The 21,041-nt window shown below is 53.1% G+C and overlaps 2 protein-coding genes across 2 annotated transcripts; both read right to left on the reverse strand.

Moving 5' to 3' along the window:
- Positions 1–2,527: 2,527 nt before the first annotated feature.
- Positions 2,528–3,451, reverse strand: LOC117438867 (olfactory receptor 14C36-like). Its single transcript, XM_034074255.1, has one exon. It carries the CDS (start codon positions 3,449–3,451, stop codon positions 2,528–2,530), a length of 924 nt encoding a protein of 307 aa, XP_033930146.1.
- A 12,185-nt stretch (positions 3,452–15,636) lies between these two features.
- On the reverse strand, positions 15,637–20,207 carry LOC117438871 (hydrocephalus-inducing protein-like). The gene is made up of 7 exons (XM_034074262.1): positions 20,024–20,207; positions 18,524–18,687; positions 18,115–18,265; positions 17,708–17,868; positions 17,637–17,673; positions 16,795–17,019; positions 15,637–16,328 (listed from the first exon to the last, which is right to left on the reverse strand). The coding sequence occupies exons 1-7, from the start codon at positions 20,048–20,050 to the stop codon at positions 15,870–15,872; spliced, it is 1,224 nt and encodes a 407-aa protein (XP_033930153.1). The 5' UTR covers positions 20,051–20,207; the 3' UTR covers positions 15,637–15,869.
- Positions 20,208–21,041: the final 834 nt, after the last annotated feature.

Here is a 21,041-nt window from a genome sequence, read left to right on the forward strand (position 1 = left end):
ACACAAAGCCATGGGCTGAGCCAGACTCCCTCTGGGTCACCTCTTGCACCACAAGTCCACCTTTTGACACACATTTCTCTTTCCTAACTTGGAGTCTGAACCTTCCAGGCTGCACTCTGTAGAGGTTTCCTTCTCTCACTGGTACTATAGTGTCAATTCATCAGGTGGAAGGAATATCGCTCATCAAGCTGATATAAAGGAGGCTTCTAGAGGAATGGGGGATGCCATCAGGATAGAGAACTGAGCACCATGGGAGAGCAGTGGGAAAAGCCAATGGTCTGGATTGAGAACTTCCTGGCAAGAGCCAACAGGAAAGGTGTTGTCCTTGGGTGCAAGGTATCCCATGCTGTGGGGACAGGGCACCTCATCTGGGACAGCTTCCTGCCTGTAGCCCCCTCTCTGCTGCGCACACCCCACTCTCTGCCCGCACTCACCAGTGTCTCACAGGAGCTTTGCACTTCCCCTGCAGCAGACACCTGACTGCAGGAGGTTCCTGCATCCTCCAGGCTCAGGGATGGATCCTGCATTCCAGGCGAGTTTGGGCAGTGCAGGAGAGGGAGACAGGAAGGTCGGCTCATGGGGCAGATGAGCAGTGTTCAGGCACCCCCAGCTCTGGGCATTCCCCATGTGCCACACTGAGGCATGTTCCCATCAGTGAAACATCTCAGTTGGCTCATGGGGCAGATGAGCAGTGACAGATGGCCAGTGCAGCTCTCCTGGCTCTGCTCTAAGCTACAAAGAGCTGAGAACTTATCCCTGTTTCAATGCTCTTCTAACTTTTGGTCATACAAAGAATGTGTTATACTCAAAAAAAAAAAACCCTCAGCATTGTTATGCCAGTAAATAAATAAGACAGTCAAAAAGAATCGAAGGCCATGCTGAGCCTCTCTTTGCAGCCCAAACTCCTTAGAGTCATGAGCCCAGGTAGAGAACTTTGAGTAATGTCAGATTTCATCTGACATATCTTGTGAACGTCAGAGTTTGGCAAACCACTGCTTCAGAGGTGAGATGACTCCCATCCAACCTGGCCTTGAACACTGCCAGGAATGGGGCAGCCACAGCTTCTCTGGGCACCCTGTGCCAGTGTCCCACCACCCACAATGGGAACAACTTCCTCCAAATGTCCAAGCTAAATCTTCCTTTTTCAGCTTAAAGCCATTCCCCCTCATGCTGTCATTGCACAGACTTGTAAAAAGCCCCTCTCCAGATTTCTTATAGCCCCTGTTTAGGTATGGGCTTAGTAAGGTCTCCCTGGAACATTCTCTCATCCAGGCTGAACACGCTCAGCTCTCTCAGATGTCATCATCAGAGATGTGCTCCAGCCCTCAGAACATTGTTGTGACCCTTCATAAGCCCATCATTGTAGGATCATAAGAGAACAGAGGTTGGAAGGGACCCCAGGAGGTCTCCAGTCCAACACATCAGAAACAGGATCTGAGCAAGTGGTTCAAGGCTTGATTCAGTCTGAGTTGGAAATCCCCAAGGTCAGAGACTGCACAGCCTCTCAGGGTGACCGGATGCAGCACTTGCCTGAGCCTATGGGAACAAGGTTTCCTTCTGTCCTAGCTGAACCTCTCCTCTCTCACTATCCCCCATTGCCTTTTGTCATCCCACCAGGCACCATGGTGAGGAGCCTGGCTCTGTTATCTCTGTGTCCTCTTTGCTTGTACGGGCACCAAGTCCCCAACAGCCTTCCCAAGACCACAGGTCAGCATCAGACTTCACTTCTCCAGGCTGGACAAGCCCAGATACCCCAGGCTCTCCCCACAGGCACCATGCTCCAGTCCCTGCCTGTCCTGAGGGCCTGTTGCTAAAGCCACTGCTGCTTGCCAATAGCATTCCTGAAGTGGGGATCTGAAACCTGGATGCAGTATCCCAGAGCATCCCTTCCCTTGTTCTCCTGCCGTGCTCCTGCTCATACAGCCCACGATGCTGCTGTCCTCCCTTGCTGCCAGGGCACAGCTGCCTCCTGTCCAGCTCCTGCCCACACAGACCTTTCCCATGGGCTGCTCCCAGCCAGGCAGCCCCAGCCTGGGCCATTGCAGGGCAGTCCCCTGCAGGGACCCCTGTGTCCCCTGCTCTCCTGCCCAGGACACCCTGAGAGCTCTGCAGCCCCCCCCCATGCCATCCCATCTCCTCACACCAGCACAACAGCTCCTACCCTTGGGCTCCTCAAGAGCTCTTCCTGCTCCAGGCACAGAGCAGCCATCCCAGAGCTGGAGCAGCCACAAAGCTGCTTTCATTCCCCTTCATTCCTGCCATGGGAGGACATAGCACAGGGAAGAAGTTGCTGCAGGATGGTTTATTGTGCTTAAATGGAATGAGAGACCCCATTGACACCAAGGCTGTGGGTCACAAAACACAAGTAGCTTCTTAAGCAGGAGGAGATGAAAACTGACATTTTTATGAAGACAACATTACCACAAATTAAAACAGGAAAACATACATAAAGCAGAAAGACAGACATGGCATGTCATGACCTACACTTGGAGCTATTTCCATGGTAAAGCAGGCAGTGTATTGCTGTTCAAACACATCCAGTCAGCAGCTTCCTCACAGCATCCTTGAGCTCCTGGTTCCTCAGGCTGTAGATGAGGGGGTTCACTGCTGGAGGCACCACCGAGTACAGCACTGACAGCACCAGATCCAGGGATGGGGAGGAGATGGAGGGGGGCTTCAGGTAGGCAAAGAGACCAGTGCTGACAAGCAGGGAGAGCACAGCCAAGTGAGGGAGGCACGTGGAAAAGGCTTTGTGGCGTCCCTGCTCAGAGGGGATCCCCAGCACAGCCCTGAAGATCTGCACATAGGATACCAGAATGAACACAAAACAGCCAAATATTACACAGGCACCAATCACAAGAAACCCAACTTCCCTGTGGTAGGAATGTGAGCAAGAGAGCTTGAGGATGTGGGGGATTTCACAGAAGAACTGCTCCACAGCATTGCCTCTGCAGAGGGGTAGTGAAAATGTATTGGCTGTGTTCACCAGAGCATTGAGAAAGCCACTGGCCCAGGCAGCTGCTGCCATGTGGACACAAGCTCTGCTGCCCAGCAGGGTCCCATAGTGCAGGGGCTCGCAGATGGCCACGTAGCGGTCGTAGGCCATGACAGTGAGGAGATAAAACTCTGCTGAAATGAAGAAGAGAAAGAAAAAGAGCTGTGCAGCACAACCTGTGTAGGAGATGGCCCTGGTGTCCCAGAGGGAATTGGCCATGGATTTGGGCACAGTGGTGAGGATGCAGCCCAGGTCCAGCAGGGAGAGGTTGAGCAGGAAGAAGTACATGGGGGTGTGGAGGTGCTGGTCGCAGGCTGTGCTGGTGATGATGAGGCCGTTGCCCAGGAGCGCAGCCAGGGAGATGCCCAGGAAGAGCCAGAAGTGCCAGAGCTGCAGCTCCCGCGTGTGTGCGAATGGCAGGAGGAGGAAGTGGGTGATGGAGCTGTCGTTGGACATCTGCTGCCTCTGGGCATGGGCACTGTCCTGGGAGAAACAGGCAGTGACGGGTTAGGACAGGAGGGATGTCAGGTACAGAAGTGCAATTTACACACTCATGACTGTGAACACTTTCATGTTGCAGAGGAGAGGCTGAGAGTGACATGGTCATGATTGTCTCTGAGGTTGGTTGGTTTGTTTGTTTTCCCAGTGTCACAGCTGACAAGTGACTTTTTCAGGGATACAATTCCTAAGTATGTTTTTAAAGGCAACTCTGAAAAGTCTCAGCTTGACAAAAAAGGCTCAAATGACTGTGGGTCAGTGCCTATTCGGGTCCATCAGAGAAACAGTCCATCTGGTTCTCAGCTGCCCTGCTCTTTGTACAGAGAGTCAGCTCCTTGCCCAGCAGAGCATGTCCAGCAGCCACCTGCAGTGGAAGGCAGACACCAAGAGAGCTGCCTGAACGCAGCCTCCCCAGGCCTGGGCTGCACTTTCCCCCCACTCCCTGCCCATGGCTCTGCTGCCTGGAGCTGTCCCTGCCAGGAGCTGCTGCTCTGTGCCCAGCTCTGCTCCCTCTCAGTGCTGCCAGAGCCCATCCCATGGGCTGTGTGCTCAGCTCTGCCCTGCACACCCCTCCCGGCAGCAGGGCTCTGCCCAGGGGCATCTCTGCCTCTGCAGGGGCTCAGGAGCAGCTCACACAAGTCCTGACAAGACTCTTGGTGCCTTCTCCAAAGCACAGAAGTGAATTCCCAGCTCCCACTGCCCAACCTGCCCACCAAGAGTGAAAACATCAAAGCTCTGGATCCTTCCTACTAAGGCAAATGCTGCCTCAGTGTCTTTCAGAAGATGCTCTGCAAATGTCCTCAGAGTGATGTGGAGCTCTGAGCAGCCCTGACCCACACAGAACCCTCTCCATGCACAGGAACACTTTCCTTTCCCTGCCCAGGGCTCTTCCTTCCCCCCCAGTTTCTCTCCCAGCACCGTGGGAGCTCCCAGTCAGGCTGAGTGCTGACCCTGGCAGGCAGCAGAGTCCCTGCCCCTGCACACAGCCCCTGGGCTGCAGGGACCCTGCTCGCAAGGACAGCGCTGGACATCCCTGGCTGCACACCCACATTCACAGCCTGCAGCCAGCACAACCCGGCACAAGGGACCTGCCTTGTCCTGTCCCTGCCATGGTGCAGAGGGAAGCCCTGCTCTGCACCACATCCTCCTCCTTATCTACACACAGAAACCGCAGCTTCATTGCCCTACACCCAGAGCCTTACCACAAAGAGGGCTGGGAAGGTTACTCCTCCAGAAGGTTTTTCCTCCTCCTCAGCATCCCTCACTGCTAAGGGCATTTAAGCTCTCTGAGTCTCGCAGGTCTCCCCTGGGTCCTAGCTCAGCAACAGAGGACCAGCCCAAGGTGGCTCTGCCTCTGCCCCACTGGGCTCCTTCCAGGGCTGCCTGAGGCTCCAGGGAAACACCATGGGAAACAGCCTGAAGCAAGCACTGGTGTTCCTTCCCTCATCTGGGACACAAACTGCCTTCCTGCAGTGCCATTTCTCTGATGATTCAGAGATTTAAGGCTACAAATCTTCTTCTCTTACAATCACAGAGTCACTTAATTTGAAAATGGCCCTTTGAGAACATCGAGTCAAACCATTAAGCTGTCACTGGCAAGTCCACACACTGAGCATGAGAACAGCTCTGGTGGGATACCCTGGTTGGATGGTCACCAACAGCAGCTGTGGCTTTAAAGTTGAATTTTACATCCTACCATAATTTCACTAATTTATATCCTGTTCTATTTGTTGTTAAGCATTTTGCTACACATTAGAGCATAGAAATCAGCTGGACAAGTTATGTTGATGCAGAAACCTCCTCATATAAATAATGGTACTTAAACCCATCTAAGAAATTCTGAACAATTGCATAAAGCATCCAAACATATCCCTCACTTCACTGTGAAGAACTTCATGCTTCATCTTGAAGACCTCTGACCACGACCATCCGAGGATAGTGAGCAAGCACCAAAAGGGAGGAGACTTAAGATAATAAGGACCTAAACTTATTATAACATCCCAGACAAACTCTAGGGAACCTAATGAATATGTATGTTTGTGTATAATAAATATCCAGCTTATTGAGCTCCCGGTGTGCCGGTTAGGAAGAGCGATCCCCCTCACACCTGTCGTTGCAATAAACATCCCTGCTTTATAACTCTCAGAATCATAGAACCATAGAATTGTTAGGGTTGGAAAGGATCTTAAGATCATCCAGTTCCAACCCCCCTGCCATGGTCAGGGACACCTCACACTAAACCATATCACCCAAGGCTTCATCCAACCTGGCCTTCAACACTGCCAGGGATGGAGCATTGTCATGGTTTGAGCATGTTTTGAGGGTGTTTTTGTTCAAGGTTTTTTCCAGCCAGGTGGAGGAGGGGAGTCCAGGAGGAAGGAGAGACAGGACACCTGACTCAGGCTAGCCGAAGAGGTATTCCATACCATAGCACGTGATGCCCAGGAGGTATACTGGGAAAGAGAAAGCTGGAGGGGTAGAGCTCTGGAGAAAAATGGAGGAGGGAGCACATGGTGCTCGGCCGGGCAGGGTGGAGTGAGTTATGGGTTGGTGGCTGGTGGGTGTTGTATTCTCTTCACTTGCTGTTTGCTGTATCATTATTATTTGTAGTAGTAAATGGCAGTAGGGGTTTTGTGTTATACCTTAGCTATTAAACCGTTCTTATCTCAATCCGTGGGGTCTATATTCTTTGGATTCTCCTTCCTAACTCTCCGGGAGTTGGGGGACTTGGTTTAAACCACGACATTTTTGGCACCCAACGTGGGGCCCGAGCGTTTGAGATAAGAACAGATCTGAGCGGATTTATGGTCTCTTGTCACAATGCTGATTTATTGGCTCTTAGAGGTTTTTCTCTGGATCTTGCTGTTTCGGGATTTTGCCGGGTACTTTGTGTATGGATTGGATGTGTTTGTGTTTGTCGATCATGGGGCTTGGGCTAAAGCTTTTGTTTCACTGTACTTTGTGTCAGAGGCTTGTAATACGGTGGGGCTCCGGCAGCAGGGGGGGATGGACGTGGCCGTGGCCTTGGACTTGTACCAGGCCGTCCCGCTGCTCTTTGCCGTCCTTGTCCTTGTCCTCGCCTCCGTCTGTGTGAGGCTGCGTGAAGCCAGGAAGGAGCAGCCCCGGGAGCTGCCGGCAGCTGAGGCTGCCAGGGAGAGCGGCACCGGGAGCCAAACGGCTGTGGCAGAGCAGCGGGAGCAGGCAGGGGAGGAGCGGAGCAGGGCGGTAGCTGAGCAGCAGGATCAGGCAGCGGGGGAGGTGAGTCCCGCAGCAGTTCCCGACCCTCCGACGGCCGAGAGTGTCCCCCGGAAGTCACCCGCCGACCCCCACCAGGATGCAGGAGACCAGGCAGCACTTCCCAGCAAGGCAGTGGAGGAACCGAGTCCTGCCGCTGTTCCGAACCCCGCAGCGGCCGAGAATATTCCCTGGAAGTCACCCGCCGAGCCCCAGCAGGATGCAGGAGACCAGGCAGCATTTCCCAGCAAGGCAGAGGAGGAAGATCCAGACTGAGGAGAAGAGAAGCTGGTGGTGGGAGAACTGGCAAGCAGGGCAGCTACATCAGCCCCAATCGGAGAAGTTCAGCAGAGTCAGGTTTGGGTCTTGTCTAAGGTTAGACAAGTACATAGGAGCAGCAGGAGACTGTCCCCAAGGCTGGACAGTCATGAGTGGCAGGGCATGTGGGACAGTATGGCCAGGTATCTGATCCACTGGGCCCCTCCAGTGCTTTGGAAGCATTGGAAGTGGAAGGCAGCTGTATGGAGTCCCCAGCAGCAAGCTGTAGAACTGCTGAAGGGGACGGTGAATGATTTTGAGCCTGGTGGGCCCAGATACTTCAGGCCATCATTCCAGAGATGCAACATAGAGATGTCTCATGATCGAGGGGTGGACTTAAGAGTGATGGTGTATTGGAAATGTGGGATCTGGGCATGGCGTGAATGGTATGGAATAAGGGGTGGATAATGTCATGGTTTGAGCATGTTTTGAGGGTGTTTTTGTTTAAGGTTTTTTCCAGCCAGGTGGAGGAGGGGAGTCCGGGAGGAAGGAGAGACAGGACACCTGACCCAGGCTAGCCAATGAGGTATTCCATACCATAGCACGTGATGCCCAGGATGCATTCTGGGAAAGAGAAGGCTGGAGGGGTAGAGCTCTGGAGGAAAATGGAGGAGGGAGCACGTGGTGCTCGGCCGGGTAGGGTGGAGTGAGTTATGGGTCGGTGGCTGGTGGAGTGTTGTATTCTTTTCACTTGCTGTTATTGGCTGTATCATTATTATTTGTAGTAGTAAATGGCAGTAGGGGTTTTGTGTTATGCCTTAGCTATTAAACCGTTTTTATCTCAATCCGTGGGGGCTACATTCCTTGGATTTTCCTTCCTAACTCTCTGGGAGTTGGGGGACTTGGTTTAAACCATGACAGCACCTAAAAAGACTTATTTCAGGGTAGCTGAAAAACATTCAGTTGCTGGAATGAAAGACCTCTGGACATACCTCAGTACTGAGTCTGATCAAAATACACCTTCTAGAGAAAACCACCATCTGCAGTAAGCGGAGCTGCCTTAATGCTGAACTGATGTTATTGTTCATGCCAGGATAGAGAAGGAAACAGTAGTAGAAGCATGTCAGCTAGTTTTCACTCAAACTCCCCCCCCATCTTTGCTTACAAAGCATTACTTTTATGAGTCCTCGGGTAGCAGGTACAGAATTAACTTAAAGAACTAATGAATAAACCATGCACTATTTTTTTTTCCCAAAAAAGATAAACCTGCTTTTACAAAAGGTAAAAATGCTTTTCCTGCTCCTGAGCTTGACAGGAGCAGCCTCAGGTACCAGCTTGCCAGCTTGTAGCCAGTTAAAGTTTTACATCTTGAGTGATGCTCAGTCAGCGTGCATATGGAGACTGCTTTACAGCACTCAGAACGTGTTCTGTTAAATCTCTAGTAAACAGAGATTTCTGCTCATGGCAGAAATGCAGCTAGAAACTCTTGTGCAGTGACTGGACAAGTCACCCCCCCCCCCCCCAAGAAGCACATGAAGCAAAGCCACTGCCCATCAACCCTGTATAACTGAGACAGCCACAGGTGGAGAATAAACCCCAGATTATCTTGGCCTTTTTGTACCCTAATGCCTTGTTTTTTAAGACAAGGGCAACACTAGCCAAGTAAAAAATGCTTCCATAGTGACTGCTTTTTTCATTATTGAGGACAGATTTTAAGACAGCACATGAATGAAAAAGTACTTAGTCATTTTTATTTTTAAAATCAAGGTTTATTTGAGACAAAACAGAAGCAAACACAGCTTAGCCAGCACAGGTTTCTGGTTAAATTTGTGCATTAGCTGCTGTCTAATATTGGAGTATACTAAGTCAGGGCTTGAAGGGTTTTACAGCATCCCCTAAAGCTCTGTGACTGGTGGAGCTTCTCGCTCAGTCCCCAGATGTTCTTGTGAAACAAGAACTTTAGTTATTTGGAATGTTTTAGGTTTTATTTCTATCTTTGACAACCATGAAATGATAAATAAATTCAAAAAAACAACAGTTCAAGTCTTGGTTGATACTTCCAAGTTTTGACAAAGCCAGCATCTTACATGAGAAATAGTCTGAAAAATGATTATGGACTAACTCTGTGTGATGCTGACTTACCCACAGAAACCAAGCGGCATGTCCTGCAAAATCAGAGTGTTTGATAGAGCTGCTAAATACATAAGCATCACACAAGGTGGCTCTGCCAGATGTTATTTAACCTGAGAGAACAGAAACACACTCACCAACTTTCTAAGCCCTTGCACTTGTCCAACATTTGCTCTTCTAATGGCTCTTTCCCTTCCACAGCCACTTCCCTGCCTTTATACTCCTTTGTGCTCCACTTTCACTCTCCCATCCATCCCTGAAGTCGTTTGCTCTTATGTTTTTGGTTCAAATGAGTTTGTAGCCTCGGTCCCTAGCCTAAAGTTTTAAGGGCTTTTTTTGTGTTTTCATATTCCAGATCAGTAACAATTAAAAATCAATTCAAGTGCTATTTAAAGTGTGAAAGCACAGTCTCCTCAAGGACATAGCAGTTGGTAGGAAACTGATCTAAGCCCATGCAATTGCTCCGTCCACATTCATACAGAAAAATTTATGCTTATTCATATTTCACATTAAAAGATCCAAGTCTTAAACAGATGCAGAATCATAGAATGGGCTGGGTTGGAAAGGACTGTCACCTCTCTAGTTCCAACCCCGCCATCGCAGGAACGCCTCACACTAGATCGTGTCGCCCAAGGCTCTGTCCAATCTGGCCTTGAGCACTGCCAGGGATGGAGCATTTACCACTTCTTTGGGCAACCTATTCCAGTGCCTCACCACCCTCACAGTGAAGAAGCTCTTCCTTTTATCTAACCTGAACTCCCCCAGTTTAAGTAACCTCCTTGCCCTGTGACAGAAAAAAATATTTCCCTGTTTGCTGATTGTTTCTTCCCTCCATTTCCCATCTCTTCAGCAGATCATCTCTACACCAAGGCTCCAGCCAGGGGTGAGCAAGACAAAACCAGGAGCTTCTCTAGCCTGGGAGGGGGCTAAACCTGGGGATATAACTTGTCTCTGCCGACAGAGGTGAGAGCCCCAACCAATTCTTTGCCACAGGAACTAATTGTAAGAATATATCCAGCTACTTTTCCTCACCTGGACCGATGACTGTTTGCAGCGTTACAAGCATCGCTCCCTCACTGTCCAACAGCCGCAGGCAGGACATCCCAGCAGAATGCTCTAGGACCAACAGTTCCCCCCTTCCTGCTAAGAATGACCACCCCAAAACATGTGAGGACAAACCCACTGCTCTTACACTGACTCAGGGCTCAGACAGTATCAGATTTCTTTAAAAACAGAGTTAATCAGAAGAGAGGCTGACTGCTGGTTTAGAGGTGTCTTTCAATCACAAACCTATGTGCTCTGTGCTCTGCATCCAGACACCCCAAATTGGTCACTTCCCCATCACCAACACCTACTGGTTTACTCAGCACATTCCCGATGGTGACAAGGGGTTCAAAAGAAAGCACCTTTGCTCAATGGCACCACAGTTCATGGGTGGTATGTCTGGAAGATGGAGACATAGAGGAGGGAGAGGAGAAGACAGAGAAAGGATGGGTGGCAGAGCAGGGGTACGGTTCCCGACTCTGGAGGAGCTGTCACTTCAGGCACACTGCCGCAGCTGTACTGGGATGTTTTATACATCACTTGAGGTAAAATACCTAAATGCAAATACCAAACTTATTTCCTCAGGAAACTCTGTAGGTGGCTTTACCGAACTACAAATATACATTTTTTATACTACAAAGATACATTTTTTTTCTTTCTTTGCTCTTTTTATTTTTTGCTTTTCTGAGGGGCAGGAATTGGTCTCTGGCAAGTCACTATTTACACTGGAAGAGATTTTTGCTTGATTTTCAGCAGTTGAACAGTCCTCATTAATCAGTTTAGTAATGAATAGTTCTGTCACTTCATCCACTTCGTCCTTTTCACCTCTTTCTGTTTCCTTTTGTGGTAATGTATTTGTGCTTGAATCATTATTGCTCACAATCAAACCTGGTTCAGGCTCTTTCACATCTCTTTTTTTATCAGTCTTCTCTTGCTCACAGGTGTCTTCCTTTATTGGCAAGACAGAGAGTTTTTTAGATACAATAAGAAGATTCCTATGTTGTGAAGTAAATGCTTTGGACAGCTTGTGGCATTTATAATGCCTTATTATGTTACTTTCGCTTGTAACTACAGATGAACATCCTTTTATCATACATGGATACAGAGTTATGAACCTGCTCGCACATTCCAACAAGGCATCATTTCTAGCCTTTATGGAATACACATGCTTGCCACGTTTCAGTGAATAACCCTGACGTTCTTCAACTTGAATTCCTTTTACATTTTTGTTGTCCAAGTTCAGGTTTTTCTTTAGTGTTGTTTTCCCTGACAGCCTGTTACATGCTTTTCCCAATCTGTTTTTTAGTACTCTCTGTTTGGACTTCAGTGTTTTCTCCTGGTTTGCTTTGCTTGAATTGTTTTCCTGATCTGGTGTCAGTCTCCTCGGTCTTATTAGGTGATCTTTATGCCTGTCATTATGTTTGTTAAAAATATGCCTCAAGAGGTTAGACCTAGTAGCATAAACACAGCCTTCACAGTCACCTCTGAATACACCATCATCTTCTACTTTGTTTGGCTTTATCTTAATGCCATGATCTGCCTCAAGGTGTACAACATAGTTAAGATAAGCTGTAAATGAGGACTTACACTGAGACTGATTGCAGAAAAACCTTCCCATTTCTGGAGCTGGTTTCATGTTTCCAGTTTGCTCTGGGGTCATGTTATGAAGCTTCATGTAATGTTGTATCAAGCTGGTAACTTTCTTGGAAGATGTGAGAGCAGTCACTCACCTCACACCTGAACTCTCTGACAACAGGTTTGGTTTCCACCTCATCACGTTCCTCTCTGCCTGGCTCATTCTCCTCCTTCACTTCAGCAGAGAAGGCTGGGAGGTCCAATTTGTGCATAGCTTAGTCATGAAGGATTAGGTTTTGCTGTATTGTAACAGCCGTGAAGCTGATCCTGTGGGACACTGCACTGTATCCTGTGGGACATGGCACCGGATCCTGCGGGACACTGCACCGGATCCTGTGGGACACTGCACCGGATCCTGTGGGACACTGCACTGGATCCTGTGGGACACGGCACCGGATCCTGCGGGACACGGCACCGGATCCTATGGGACACTGCACCGGATCCTGTGGGACACTGCACCGGATCCTGTGGGACACTGCACTGGATCCTGTGGGACACGGCACCGGATCCTGCGGGACACGGCACCGGATCCTGCGGGACACTGCACTGGATCCTGTGGGACACTGCACTGGATCCTGTGGGACACGGCACCGGATCCTGCGGGACACTGCACTGGATCCTGTGGGACACTGCACTGGATCCTATGGGACACAGCACTGGATCCTGTGGGACACGGCACCGGATCCTGTGGGACACTGCACTGGATCCTGCGGGACACTGCACTGGATCGTGTGGGACATGGCACTGGATCCTGCGGGAAGCAGCACTGGATCCTGCGGGAAGCAGCACTGGATCCCACGGGACGCGGGACACAGTACCAGACCCTGCAGGACACAGGCGGCTCTCACAGGGAGGTGGCACAGGCACCGTGTCACCGTGGTCACCATGGAGGAGTTCTGGAATTCTGCAGACCCTGGAATCCCCCTGCTCAGCACCTGGAGGGGACACACAGGACCCCATGGATACAGCCCCCAGCACCCCATGGACACAGGCCCCAGGACACTGTGGATACAGCCCCCAGCACCCCATGGATGCACCCCAATAGCAGGGGTCCCCCATCCCGGGTGCAGGTCCCTGTGCAGCCCCTCACCTTGCACAGTCCAGCTCCAGCCTCTCTCCTCCCTCGGTTACTGGGACACCGGCACAACAAAACACTGGGCAGCACGGGGGAGGGTGAGGGGGTACAAGGATGTGGGAGCATAGATGGAGACATACAAGGGTGTAGGATCATAGAATCATAGAATCATAGAATAGTTAGGATTGGAAAGGACCTTAAGATCATCTAGTTCCAACCCCCCTGCCATGGGCAGGGACACCTCACACTAAACCATGGCACCCAAGGCTTCATCCAACCTGGCCTTGAACACTGCCAGGGATGGAGCATTCACAACCTTCCTGGGCAACCCATTCCAGTGCCTCAGCACCCTCACAGCAAAGAATTTCTTCCTTATCTCCAGCCTGAACTTCCCCTGTTTAAGTTTCAACCCGTTACCCCTTGTCCTATCACTACAGTCCCTAATGAAGAGTCCCTCCCCAGCATCCCTGTAGGCCCCCTTCAGATACTGGAAGGCTTCTCTAAGGTCTCCACGCAGCCTTCTCTTCTCCAGGCTGAACAGCCCCAACTTTCTCAGCCTGGCTCCATACAGGAGCTGCTCCAGTCCCTGATCATCCTCGTGGCCTCCTCTGGACTTGTTCTAACAGTTCCATGTTCTTTTTATGCTGAGGACACCAGAACTGCACACAGTGCTCCAAGTGAGGTCTCACAAGAGCAGAGTAGAGGGGCAGGATCACCTCCTTCGACCTGCGGGTCACACTCCTTTTGATGCAGCCCAGAACACAGTTGGTTTCTGGGCTGTAAGCACACACTGAAGCTGGCTCATGTTCATTTTCTCATCGACCAACACCCCCAAGTCCTTCTCCTCAGGGCTGCTCTGAATCTCTTCTCTGCCCAACCTGTAGCTGTGCCTGGGATTTCTCCAATCCAAGTGTAGGACCTTGCACTTGACATGGTTAAACTTCATGAGGTTGGCATCAGCCACCTCACAAGTGTGTCCAGGTCCCTCTGGATGGCATTCCTTCCCTCCGGTGGATCAACCGAACCACACAGCTTGGTGTCATCGGCAAACTTGCTGAGGCCGCACTCAATCCCACTGTCCATGTCAGCGACAAAGATGTCCAACAAGACCGGTCCCAACACCGATCCCTGAGGAACACCACTCATTACTGGTCTCCAGCTGGACACTGAGCCATTGACCACAACTCTTTGCGTGCGCCCATCCAGCCAGTTCTTTACCCACCGAGTGCTCCACCTATCAAATTGATGTCTCTCCAATTTAGAGACAAGGATGTCGTGTGGGACAGTGTTGAACGCTTTGCACAAGTCCAGGTCGGTGACATCAACTGCTCTATCCCTGTCCATTCATTCTGTAGCCCCATCATAGAAGGCCACCCTATTGATCAGACAGGATTTCCCCCTAGTGAAGCCATGCTGGCTGTCACCAAGCACCTGGTTGTTTTTCATGTGCCCTAGCATGCCTTCCAAGAGAATCTGCTCCCAGATGTTGCCAGGCACAGAGGTGACACTGACTGCTCTGTAATTTCCTGGGTCATCCATTTTACCCCTTCTTGAAAATGGGGCTTGTATTTCCCTTTTTCCAGCTGTCGGGAGCTTCACCTGACTGCCATGATTGTTCAAATATGATGGACAGTGGCTTAGCAGCTTCATTTGCCAGCTCCTTCAGGACCCACAGATGGATTTCATCAGGTCCCATGGACTTGTGCACGTTCAGGTTCTTAAGATGGTCTTGAACCAGATCCTCTCCTACAGTGGGCCTAAGGTCTTCATTCTCCACTTTTTACCTTTAAGGGGAACCACCTGAAGTCTTAACCATGCTTTCCCAAAGAATCTTAGAGAATAACAGAATCATAGAACTGTTTGGATTGGAAAGGACCTAAAGATCATCTAGTTCCAACACCCTGCCACAGGCAGGGACACCTCACACAAGATCATGGTGCTCAAGGCCAGTCCAGCCTGGCCTTGAACACTGCCAGGGATGGAGCATTCACCACTGCTTTGGGCAACCTGTGCCAGTGCTTCATCACCCGCACAGGGAACAATTTCTTCCTTCTAGCTAACCTGAACTTCCTCTGTTTCACTTTAAGCCCATCACCCCTTGTCCTGTTGCTACCAGCCCTGATCAAGAGTCCCTCCCCAGCATCCCTGTAGGCCCCCTTCAGAGGCTGGAAGGCTGCTATGAGATCTCCATGCAGCCTTCCCTTCTCCAGGCTGAACAGCCCCAACTTTCTCAGCCTGTCTTTGTACAGCAGCTGCTCCATCCCCCTTAGCATCCTCGTGGCCCTCCTCTGGATTTGCTCCAACAGCTCTAGGTCCTTCTGGTGAGGACACCAGAACTCTACCCAGTGCTCCAAGTGTGGGTCTCATGAGAGCAGAGTGGAGGAGCAGGATCACCTCCCTTGACCTCCTGGTCATGCTGGTGGTGATACAGCCCAGGACACAGGGGGTTTCTGGGCTCAAGCCCATGCTGAAGCCAGCTCATGTTCTGACCACCAGGCCCTTCTCCTTGGGCTGCTCTGAATCACTTCTCCCTGCAGCCTGTAGCTGTGCTTGGGATTGCCCTGACCCAGGGGCAGGAGCTGCACTCGGCTTTGCTGAACTTCAGGAGGTTGGTCACCTCTCCAGCATGTCCAGGTCCCTCTGGATGCCATCCCTTCCCTCCAGCATGCTGACTGCACCACACAGCTCGGTGTCGTCAGCAAACTTGCTGAGGGTGCTCGATCCCACTGCCTGTGTCACCGACAAAGATGTTGAACAGGGTCTGCCCCAACACCGACCCCTGAGAGACACCATTCCTCACTGGTCTCCAGTTGGACATAGAGCCACTGACCGCAGCTCTCTGCGTGCAGTCATCCAGCCAATTCCTTGTCCACCGGGTGTCCATCCAGCAAATTCACGTCTCTCCCATTCAGAGACAAGGACGTCGTGTGGGAGGATGTTAAATGACATTTATTTGCTCCAGAGAGCACGAACGTGGCAGGAAGGGCCGGGGGCAGCTGCTCACTTGCGGGGGGAGGGCAGGCCCCGGAGGTGGTAGATCCAGGAGCCCCCAGGGCAGGAGACCACCAGCCTGCTGGTGACAGGAGCCGGGCCGCCCGCGAAGGAGACGGTGATGGTGGTGCTGCTCTTGGCGCGCAGCACCTCGGGGGCCCTGACGGTGAAGCCCGGGTGCTTCACTGCGTATTGGAACGCCGTGGCCTTCCGGAAGACGTTCCTGAAGGAGATGGAGGTGGTGCCGCCGGCTGGGATGAGGAAGGGGCCCTGGGCTTCAGGGGGCAGCGCAAGGCCGATGAGTGGGATGCAGTACTGCCCGCCCAATGCAGAGCTGAGCTGCAGCGTGGCCTTGGCTTCGCCCAGGTGGCAGGGCTCAAAGGTCACTTCCACGCTCAGGTCCGAGCCCCCAGCACTGGCGGGTGCCGCACTGATGGATTTTGCCGTCTGGAAGTCGGCACAGTCGGTCTGTGCAGGGGAGACAAGAGACCATGGGGGGGTGGGTCACAACAGCAGAGCCAGCACCTCGGGAAGAACACGATGGTGCCCTGGCCCTGGCCTGGCCCACCCACACCACACTCCTGGTGAGTGCCTGCGGGGAATGGGCACGAGAACTGTGCAAACGTGCCCAGCAGGGACAACCCTGCACCCAAGCCCCAAGATGCCCGACTGCCAGACCTGGGCTGCAAGGGGGAAGCAAGCCCAGGCACCGTGGCGCCTGCAGAAGCAGCTCCAACCAGGGCAGCAGACACGGGCCCGCAAGGGAGGACAGTGCAGCTGGTGACAAGCCCACACCAGTGGGAAGACCCCTGGGCTCACATGGCCACCCTGGCTCTGCCACGCCAAGCCAGAGGCACTTGGAGCCCTTGGTGGAGAGGGCTGGTGCTGGCCAGAGGAGCTGCCTCCCAGCCAGAGCCCCGGCAGCCGCGCTCACCTGTACGAGGTACTCGGTCTTCTGCTGGGCAAAATGCCGTATTTTGGTGGTGATGGTCTGACGGGAGCCCAGCCTGGTGCGGAAATACACGGGCTTCTCTGGCCTGCTCCAGGTGGCTTTCAGCTGCAGGGTGTAAAACAGAGAGCCCAAGTCGCTGCTCTGGAGCACCAGCTGCCCGCTGCTCTCACCCGTTTGCAGGGGCTGATACTCCAAGACAAGATCCGCCTGGGAGGAAGGAAGGAAAAAGCCACTTTGTCAGGCAGAGGCAGGGAACACATGTGCCTGACAAGGGGCAGCTGGTCCCTGCTGTGCTCCGGCAGTGCCGGAAGGCTGGGCTGCCTTCCCCGCTCTGACTCCCCTCTCTCGGGCACAGCCTTGCTCCTTCTGGGGGACGGTTCACTTAGGGACAGATCCCAACAGCTCACTGCCCTCCAGCACGATGCCAGAAGCTTCCCACCATAAAAAGCCCCTGTACTCCCCCAGGGCACACACCACTTCCTGTCAATCCAGGCTGCAGACAACCTGGCCATGGGCTGAGGCTTGTCCTGCAGCCACTCACAGCTGGAAGCACCACACTAAATGAGGGGCACGTGGCACAAGGACCTGCCACGTGAGGCCCACTTGCAGCGTGTTCCAGGGGACAGCAGGGCAGGCTCCACCAGCGCAGGATGATGCCCACTGGGGATATTCTCGCACACTGCTTCCCTCTCTAGATCATCGGCAGGGAGCTGCCACCACGGAAGGAAGCCCCACATGGCTCCTTTCAGGCATCAGCCTTCAAGAGCATCCCCTCCAGCCAGGAGTAGGGAGAGCAGAGGGAGCCGGAGGAGCTTTGCCCCTACCTTCGACTGTGCAGGGACAGTAAAGTGCTGGGGAATGCTGACGTCGGGCACTTTGCAGTTGATGTCAAAACGTCACCGGGACAGGCAGAGGGTTGTCCACCTTGACGCTGGAGGACACTCTCTGCCGAACAGCGGTGCTCATTTGAACAGTGCCCATGGGTCCTGAAGCCACCGCCTTGAAAGTCACCATGTGGAACAAGTACTCTCCGGTTGTCTCATTGAGGAAGGTCACCTAAATCAGACAGAAAGGGAAGGGCTGCTCATTCCACACATGAAAACAGACCCAAAACAGCCCACTGAGCTCAGCACCCTGCTTCCAGGAATGGCTGTGAGCACCCACCGAGGAAGAGCACAAGACCACAGAAAGCACGTGTGGTATTTCATAGGACCTGTGCACGTGGAGGTATGAAGAGGCATGTAGGTTCTCGGTGAGCCAACAGCTCCTTGAAGGGCCCTGCAGACCAGTGTCCTCACTTACCTTTGCCCTGAAGACTCCTTCTTTGTAGGAGAGGAAGGTCAGCTGGTAGTCCTTCTTCGCAGAGCTTGGCACGTCCATGTAGGAACACCCCTGCAGCACAGAACTGCTTTCCAGGTTCTCTGGTTTGAGCATGTCAATAACCACCAGGAACCTGTGGGTGAGAAGGACGCAGTGAAGGTCAACACGAAGGACTCCCATAGGATACCCATCGTGTGGGGGTACAATACAGCCCCTCTCACCCTCAGTGCCTCAGGCACAGGGCACCAGCTCTCATCCCCCTTGGAGGAAAGCCCTCCAGGGTGCCTCTGCACAGGCAGAACGTGGGTATGGCCAGACACGGCCAAGGAGAGGGACAAGCTTTCAGGGAAGGAGCTTCCAGGCACTTCCAGACTTCCTGGGCTGGACTCACCTCTGTGGTCTGTGCAGCCAGTTGGACACAGGGATGAGCTCCGTGTGGCACTTCCTGCATGGAACCTGCCGGGAAATGGCCCCTGAACACCTGGGGGCTTCAGCAGTTCCTTCCAGGTGGTAGCGTAAGCCTGTCCCGTCCGGCAGGGGGAAGAAGATGGAGCCCTACAGACAACGAATAGGACAAGTCGGCTCTGGAGCACCCCTGGCCAGCCCCATGCCTCAGGCTCTCACTGCAGCACCTTCCAGCACACCCAGCTGGCAGAGCTCTGCCTGCAGCCCTGTCCCGTGCAGGAGGAGGCACCAGCATCGCACCTGCTCAGAGCTGGTTGTGAGTGGGTGCATGGCCCACAGGACATGGCACAGCTACAGGACACAGAGGCAGCATCTCTGGGCAAAGCAAGGAGACATGGGCCCTGCAGCAGAGCTGCTCTGCACATCCCAACACTCCCTTACTGGCCACACTCACCTGGGCACGTCCCCTGCCAGCCTGTGCTCATGCAGGGACAGCCCTGGGCAGGGGGTGCCCGTCCCTGATGAGCTCCATTGCCTCAGTCCTGCTGGCCTTAGCCCAACAGCACTGCCCAGACACCAGCCTCTAAGCTGGCACAACAGGGGCCCACCAGCCGTGGGCCATGGAAAGCTCATATTCATGATCATCCTGGGTGCCCATGGATCCCAGACACCTGCCTCTGCCATCTCCTCTGCCTCCACAGCAGCTGAAAGCTGCAAGACTCCTCACGCAGGCTCTACGTTAAAGACATGCTGAGCACGTGCAACCCTAAGGGCACAGATCTGCTGAGCACCCTGGAGACAGAGACCAGAAATCTCTGACCTCATTTCTGGCCTACTGTAAGGTCAGCTGGAGCGGGACAAGGACCCGGCAGCTCCAGCACCCCAGAGCCCTTCTGAACTGACCCCTTATGGCACAGAAAACATTGCAGAGGGGCCAGTCACCCCCATGTGCCCAGCCTGAGACCTGCAGGAAGGGCTCCTCCCACAGCTCCTGCATGACTGTCAAGAGATCTCTCTCGTTTCCCACTTGCCTGTTCACAGCCAGGAGGGCACTGAGAAACTGCAGGGCAGCTTTGCCCTTCTTGCTCCCTGCAAGCTGCACAAGGACAGGCACAAGTGGTTGTGCCCAGGGGTCGGAGAGCCTGTGCAGCCGTGCGCTGAGCGTGGGGGTCTCTGAGCCCCCTGGGCTGCCACAAGCAGCCACCAGGAGCTGCGCAGAACAAACTTCATTTCTTGGCCTTCAGAAAGCTTGGCTCTTTAGGTCAGCTGCTCCAACACGTTTGGTGTCAGGCCCGAGTTCCCACCTGCCCTTTGCCCGTGCCTGGCCCCCAGCCACCACAAAACCCAGCTTCCAACAGAGGGCACAGGACACCTTCAGCTTGGACAGGACCTCTGAAGGTCATCTCGGCCAACCTCCTGCCCAAAGCAGGGTGAGCTACAAGGGTCATGCCACGAGGGTCAGCACACGCTGGCACAGCTCACGTACCTGGTGCTTCTTGTTCTCAGAGCTCATGGTTAGGGGTCTGTAGGTGACCTGGTAGACCTTTTCTTTTTGCCTGGCCTCCAGATGGATAAATTCAGGCCCTTTCCAGTATTTCCCCTCAATGATGGGCTGCAGGGTCCAGGCCTCGCTGCTCGGGTTGGACAGGAGGATGGTCTGGCTCTGCCTCTCACGCACATTGCAGCTGAAAGTCAGCATCTGTAACAGAGGAGCACAGAGGCTGCTGGGTCGTATCCACAACCCTTCCCACTCTTCTCACGCTGGCTCTGCACCAGGACCTGGAGCACAGGGAGCAGCTTTTCCTTGTCACATGCAAAAATTACGCTTTGGCCATAGCTTTTGGAGTAAATCAAGCTGGTTGCTCTTGAAGAAGGGAGCAGAACAAGCCTTTCGCATGCTGGGTGAAACGGGGAGTCCTGAAAGGAAACTCCTGTGCAAGGACAAGATCTGCAGCCACACAGCCCCTTCCTTCGTGGGCAGGAGGAAGAGGAGCTCCACGCTCTCTCTGGGTGCAAGAGCCAACAGCTCCCAGGCTGCCCCATCCCAGGGGACTGGATGCAGATGCCTTGCCCCTTCCTACTGCTGAATGCCCTCCCCTGTCCCAGCAGGGGGGAGAAGTGTGGCTGCAGGTGCAGTGCTGGGATACATGGCATGGGTGCTGCAGTGCAGAGCCAGGACAGCTGAGCTGCTCACTGGAGGAGCAGCACCTTGAACAGGGGAGAAAGGCAATGACAGGGCTCAGGAATTCTGGCAATCCTGCCCAGCAGTTTCTCTCTGGGATACCCCAGCACAAGGAGTCTGTGCTCACAAGTGTCCTTCAGTTCCTGCCCTGGGAGAGATGTGGTGCAGATGCTGGGGTCCAGGGGCCCATCCTGTCCCTGCTGCGTTACCTCTTTGGGGCCAGGGGCCTCCACGCAGGATCCTTCCAGCGTAAGCCGCAGCGCCTCACTGCCCTGGATGAAGCACCGCAGCCCCTCGTACTGGACAGCCTGGCTCAGCTTCG

The sequence above is a fragment of the Melopsittacus undulatus genome, unplaced genomic scaffold (assembly GCF_012275295.1).
Source record: "Melopsittacus undulatus isolate bMelUnd1 unplaced genomic scaffold, bMelUnd1.mat.Z mat_scaffold_74_arrow_ctg1, whole genome shotgun sequence".
NCBI lineage: Eukaryota > Metazoa > Chordata > Aves > Psittaciformes > Psittaculidae > Melopsittacus > Melopsittacus undulatus.

What these genes read in the sequence shown, in the direction of transcription:
- LOC117438867 (XM_034074255.1), bottom strand. Translation starts at nt 3,451, where the DNA reads ATGTCCAACGACAGCTCCATCACCCACTTCCTCCTCCTGCCATTCGCA.
- LOC117438871 (XM_034074262.1), bottom strand. Translation starts at nt 20,050, where the DNA reads ATGAGCTCTGAGAACAAGAAGCACCAG. An exon ending in AAGGAGTCTTCAGGGCAAAG is followed by an intron (nt 17,869 to 18,114) that starts GTAAGTGAGGAC and finishes TGTCTGATTTAG; the next exon opens with GTGACCTTCCTCAATGAGAC. An exon ending in CCTCTGCCTGTCCCGGTGAC is followed by an intron (nt 17,674 to 17,707) that starts GTTTTGACATCA and finishes GCCCGACGTCAG; the next exon opens with CATTCCCCAGCACTTTACTG.